The sequence below is a fragment of the Pleurodeles waltl genome, chromosome 7 (genome assembly GCF_031143425.1).
Source record: "Pleurodeles waltl isolate 20211129_DDA chromosome 7, aPleWal1.hap1.20221129, whole genome shotgun sequence".
Taxonomy (NCBI): domain Eukaryota; kingdom Metazoa; phylum Chordata; class Amphibia; order Caudata; family Salamandridae; genus Pleurodeles; species Pleurodeles waltl.
Window position 1 is genome coordinate 636,046,420 of NC_090446.1, and position 6,000 is coordinate 636,052,419.

General features: G+C 48.0%; 1 protein-coding gene across 2 annotated transcripts in view; it reads right to left on the reverse strand.

Moving 5' to 3' along the window:
- Positions 1-5,380, reverse strand: part of PPARGC1B (PPARG coactivator 1 beta) — a 140,937-nt gene extending 135,557 nt beyond the window's left edge. For both annotated transcript variants that reach the window (XM_069244610.1, XM_069244609.1), the window contains exon 1: positions 5,250-5,380. In XM_069244610.1, coding sequence (XP_069100711.1) covers positions 5,250-5,321 — 72 coding nt within the window. In that variant the 5' untranslated portion in view covers positions 5,322-5,380. The remainder of the gene's footprint in view (positions 1-5,249) is intronic.
- Between the last annotated feature and the right edge of the window lie 620 nt (positions 5,381-6,000).

Below are 6,000 nucleotides of genomic sequence, written 5' to 3' on the forward strand. Positions count from 1 at the left end.
CTCCTGTCCCAGATGCAGGACAGGTGACGGTTTCACAAATGCAGACACACATGGTTATGTATTAATACCTATAAATCCCTAACACCACAGAGTTATTTTCTCAAATGTATGAATGGCCTTTATAAGACCAAATTTTTAGCATTATGATTGGGTCAGTTCCCAACAAAGGACGCCACATCATCATTCTTAATTGCATGATTACTTAAAATCTTCGCAAACAAAACAATTTATACTAAAAACAAAACAAAACAATGCAAATGTATATAAAATGCTCCCAAAGAGACAGTTGTCTAGATACAGGTTCGTAAAGTAAATGTTACGAGGAGTAAAATGCCTGGACCAGTTGCCTTTCTCAGGGGCTGAATCAGAAGAAAGAGTTTTTATAAATAGTTTAGGTGAGCTTTGTGTGGTCGTCAGTTCAGCTTGGAGCATCTTAATGAAATTCCTGAATTTAGCCAGGTCAACTGGTTTCTTTAATGCACACACCAGAGATTTGGCCTCCGTACAGGATCTTACGTTTTGGCGATGCAACACCATATTGGGCCCCAGCACCAGCCTCTGTGTTGTGTAGGTTATGTCACGGGGCGAATGAAACCTTTTTGCATCTAATATGCATCTGTTCGCCTTTGTTAACAGCACGTAGGAAGCTCCTAGGCATTTTGTTCAATGCAAATAGAGTCGGAACATGCCACCAAGCCCTGATTTTTCTGTCTGCAGGGTCAAAACCTTCAAATAACTGCATGTTTGGGGAAATGTATCATCCTTGCAGGGTCGCAATCGACAGCAGTGGAGTGAATGTACTTTGAAGCCCATGATCCTTAGCCACTGCACCTGTCCACCCCCTGGTTCTCTATATTATCAAGAGTGACATTAAACAGCTCTACGAAATACTAATCTATTTTACCTTTCCATGTACGCACGTTATACTACCAAGGGATTTACACTGAATTGTTTTATGGAGCTGCATTAACTGGCATGCCTAAGGCTGCCTCTCATTCAACTCAGCAGTTAATTTCTGTTTTAAGGATAGCTTTAGCACAAGCTTACACCTCAGACTCAGGAAGCTTCTGCTATGCTCCCTTAGGTTCTGACATATGCCAAAAGGCTCCCACTTAAAAGCCTCTTTCAATCGGCTAATGTTTGTTACATTGGTGAAGTATTACAAATTTGTGTCTCGGCCATGTCTAAGGATACTACATTTAGTAGCAGGACAGATACAATTTGAATATGTCAAAATCATTATTTATCTTTGCCTACTTGTATTTGGTTCAGTTTTAGCCATTAGCACTGGCGAAAACAGCGCTCCCAGGAACTGGTAGCAATTTTAATCTAATGTGTTGTTGGTTTTATTAGCACATAATGTAAAGTTTTAAGTAACTATACCCTGATTAATAAACTTGAATCACATGGAAAGCAAATCAAGTCGTCTTCGTGTTAAAACCGAAACTAAACGGAAAATGAGCATTTTTTTCTTTAAAGGAAACGCGTCATTTGAAGGTAACGCCAAAAAAAAAAATATGGTAACTGTTTTTGGCTGTAAAATAAAAAATGAAGCTGGGGTGGTAGGGTCTGCAAAACGAGGATGGTTGGAGTAAATTGGGGGGGTTCCATGCCACGTGCTCCAGTCCACTCTCCCCACCACGTGCTCTGCAGGCACTGCCGCTCCATTCACAATTCACTGAGTTGTAGGAAACCGGAGGGCGGGGCTGCTCGTAGTAAAGTGGTGACGCCAAAGGCTGCCTAGGGAACCGCCCCCCCCTTCTTGGAAAGTGCCGGGCATGTGATGGGCGCCGCTGGCGTCAGCACTGACAGCCGCGGGAACCGCTATAGCCGTACAAAGTCACATGCTTGCTGCACGCCCCTTGAGCGCAGGGACATTAACCCCCTGGGCGCTCGGCCGGGAGCCACTGGATGCAGTGGAAGCGGTGTCCTGGTCTCTCATGCAGACTCCGACCCAAGCCCTAGGGAGTCGCGGAAGTCACGTTAACGCTTAAGCGGCTGCAACATTGCATCACCACCTGCCGCTCCTTGGAGGGCCGCCTACGCCGCCGTGAGGCCTGCTCGAGCTGATCCCACAGTCCATGGGCACGTTTCAGAAGTCTTTCCCGGGGACTGATGGTGCACTTAAACGTGGAACTTTTGACAACCACCGTCACCCTCCCCTCCTGCTGCTGGTTTAATAGCACTGCAGTGAAATAGAGAGTACGTGAGACAGTCTAAGAAAGAAGGAGTTTCTAGCAAAGCGGTGCTTCTGCTGCTACATGGCTGGCACAGAGGCAGCCGCAGGTTACTCCGAATACTCATAGGCGGTGTCACGTTAAGGGATGAACGCACAGGTCTTATCGTACAAAGCATCAAAAGTAGGAGTGCATACAATTCATTTGAATTATTAATCACTTATCTGACACCCGGAATGGCTTCTTTAAACTGCCATATAAAAAAAATATAAAAAATATCCCACTTTGTTTTATGCGTGGGTTTTTGGTAGGATTCCACCCTGTTACTAGCAAGTATAGCACGTCACTAAATGTGCATCGCCTTATTAACAAATTGAGCCAACTACCATACCGGGCTTATACCCGGCTACATAAAAATGCTAAATATTGTAGAAATTGACATGCCGTATCACATGCATACAGAACAATAAGTTGAACGAATATTTAAGGAAACTTACACATACAAGCAACATTCTAAGATACGCGCCTACACCGCAGTCGTCCGCCATGGATGGTGATATATACCCAATACTTTCAGATCCACATGCAAATTACATCAGGCCTATTGCGGAGGCAGCCAGATACACATCCGTGAGCACTTGTGTACAGGCTCATAATAGCCGGTTACGCGCAAGAGCACAAGAAGCGCGCACATGCAGGCCACATGTCAAACTGATGCAGCAATGTGGAGTAATCGTCTAGAATCGTGCCCTCCTAACGCCGACCCACGTAGATAAATGCATACGGGAAATAACGTATACATTTGTATGTGCGTACAGTACCAGCACTCAAAGCACTCTTTGCTTGAGTATGTGCACTTACGCGAAATTTGCCCAAATGTTGCGCGTGTTCTGTCCACTATTGTGCATGGACTATTATGTTTGTCTACAAATCTTGATTCCTGCTCCAATGGTCTTGAACCGTTGCTTCTTTCTCAAGTATCACCGTGAGATATCACGTGCACTTAATTAGGCATTGCTTGAAATACCATAAAGTATTTTTGCATTGTACTCCAGTTGATCCTCCATCAGAATGTCCCCTTGGGCCTGGAGACATTGATTCCTATCTGCACATTACACAAGAGGTGTGTTCACGCCAGACCCACAGCGAGCAGCTCACACTGCACCAATCTGGCTAAAGCAAGAAAGAACGGGCCATGCCTGTGAGCTGTGCTGTATCAACAGTACAGCCAATGCAGGTATGTACAACCAATGACGCAATACCCCTCGCTCCCATTTCACCCTCCGCACCTTGAAACTTAGCAGTGGTCAGACCATCAAGCCAGTTCCTGCGTCCCACTTGCCAGTCCAGACCCTCCCCCCTCCTCTTCGGAGGCACACAGCAAGGCCTAGGTCACCTCACAAGCCGGGACAAGGGCACGTTCCGACCGCGCAGTCTGGAGCCATTCGATTCTCAAAAGTACCCCCATATTAGGGCACCCCAAACCAATACTGTAAGAGGCTGCAGAGCTCGCTGCACTACGGTGCATGCGCAGTGTTGTTACTTGCAATTACGAAAGGCATGATGAGCCAGTTTGCCAATCACCAAAACTCCCGATATTGCAGCAGGCTGGTTCTTACAACCCCATAAACCCTTTTGACTACGCAGCGAATAATGCGATCACAATCCTCGCAGGTCTCAGCACACCGGCATTCTATTTTCTTTCAGTAATATACTGGTTTTCGGTTTGCATTAACATCGTAGCGGATTCAAATGTAGGCTCGTCTTACGATCTGTTAAGAGATCCGTATCAACCCTTCGTATTTTATTTCATTCTGTATACACATTTTATTCTCTCCATACTGCATTTCCAAAGTGCACACTCTACTGTATGGGCGCATGTATTGTTGTCTTCTGTGCAGAATTTAAAGAGAAATTGAGCGAGGTTTATTTTCGAATATACTTTTAATATCATTTTGCTACGAGAAACAATGATCGCCTATTATACAAGTAAACATTTTTATACATCACGTGTACTTTATTCTCGAACAGTATCACACACACTATGCATGCGCCGACCCATGCAGTGTTGTATCCTCCCTTCCCGCACTGTGCTGTCCATCAGTGTAAACCTACGCACACCATGACACGTGGGTCATTTTCATTTCCTCCTCCCACTGTTCACCAGAGCCGCAGTGGAGACTGCAGATGGCTTCCCACCCTGCAGACAGCTGCCTCCAGCTTCCCATGAGCACGCCTCGGTGTCACGAGACAGCTCCACGTGTGAAGAATGAATGGAGTTCGCGATGGTCTGCCGCTGGAAGAAGAGAAACCAGTGCAGTGAAGAAACTGTTACCACACGGAGGGGTTTCTAGCACGTGTGTGAAGGGTTATGGGGACCCTGTGCCAGATATCCGGGAGTGAACCGCTTTCAAACACGTTATGGGCGTCATACTCACGAAGCAGAATCAGTGGCATGAGCTGGCAACCACCAACCTAAAAAGCATACAAAAAGAGAGGAAGCAAACGCGAGACCCATTAAGCACATAACGACCAAGCCCTGCAGCACTTTGAGGCTCGCGAGGGACTACAAACACGCGTGTAGTCTGGGACGCCCCATACTCGAGGTTGATTCTCGTCTCCAAGAGCGGTGCTGCAAAAGGGGCAGATAGCAAGCAGCGATTATGCAACTTCAGACGGGGAGCGTAAGAGGATTTGATTAGCTAAACAGTAGCTCTTGGAGTGGCCGGACTATGGGGCACGTGAGATGGTGCGGGACAAAGTACCTATGTGGGCAGGGAACGTGGGTGCTCACTACACACCTCGCCTTGACAGAGGGCTCGAGGGAGGACTGCTGTGCCTGCCTTCCCGACCCCTCGTGCAGCGAGCACGGGTGCACGAGACTGCAGCGCAGCCCCAAGCGTGAGTCGCTCACTGAGTAGCGGCGCGCGAGGGGGGCTTGAGCGCAAGGCAGGCGCTGATTGGGCAGCGGGCGCCTCACGCCGGCCGGTAGCCGTTTGTGTTTCTCAGACCGGGGTGTCTTGTCAGTTGGCGGCCTCTTTCTGCCGTTTCCGGCTCCTTATGCCTCCTCACCTCAGACTCCTCTAGGTAGCTGAACACGAATGAACTGAGCGCCTCATCCAGCTCCGCGCCGCACTCCGCCATCTTACAGCAGCGCCTCCGCGGCCCGTGTGAGGGAGTGTGGAGAGAGCGGGCAGAGGAGAGCCGAAAGGGCGGAGTCAGAGACGGAGGTGGGAGTGGCAGTGAAAGGCAGCGCTACAGTGGCTCCTTTCTGACAGTACATGCTGGCTCTAGTCTGGTACGTGTACTTGTTTCGCTCCAGCAAACCCTAGCACACAGCTTGGCGCAGTGGCTCTAAAGCCTCTCCAGAGGTCCGTTCATTCTCTTCCAGGTCTTCAGAATTAAGCATGATGACTCGTCAATCAGCGAGGCGTTGTAGAACTCACCTGGGTATCCCGCTTTTAACCCACCGAGACAACATTTTGCCTGGCCTCCCCAATGCCCTTTGCACCCTGCGGTGGTATAGAAGTTACCTGTCCATGGTGCTTAATCTGCCAGCACAGTGCTCCCCTGGCTATAGAGGTTTACGCCTTTCGGCTAGGTAAATAGGTGTGTCCGGGGTACTTTACATACTGAGCACTACAAGCCTTTCCACGGTGCAGTAGATATTGGGGCAAGACAGCCCTGATTATGGTGCTTTTCATTCTAGGCCTATCCGGAAGTGCTCTACCCCTAGTTCAAAGTGTTGAAAGATGACAGCTTACAGCGGCAAGAAAAATAATACGGTTTCTTCATAATAGAGGAAAAAACTCTACAACAGCAC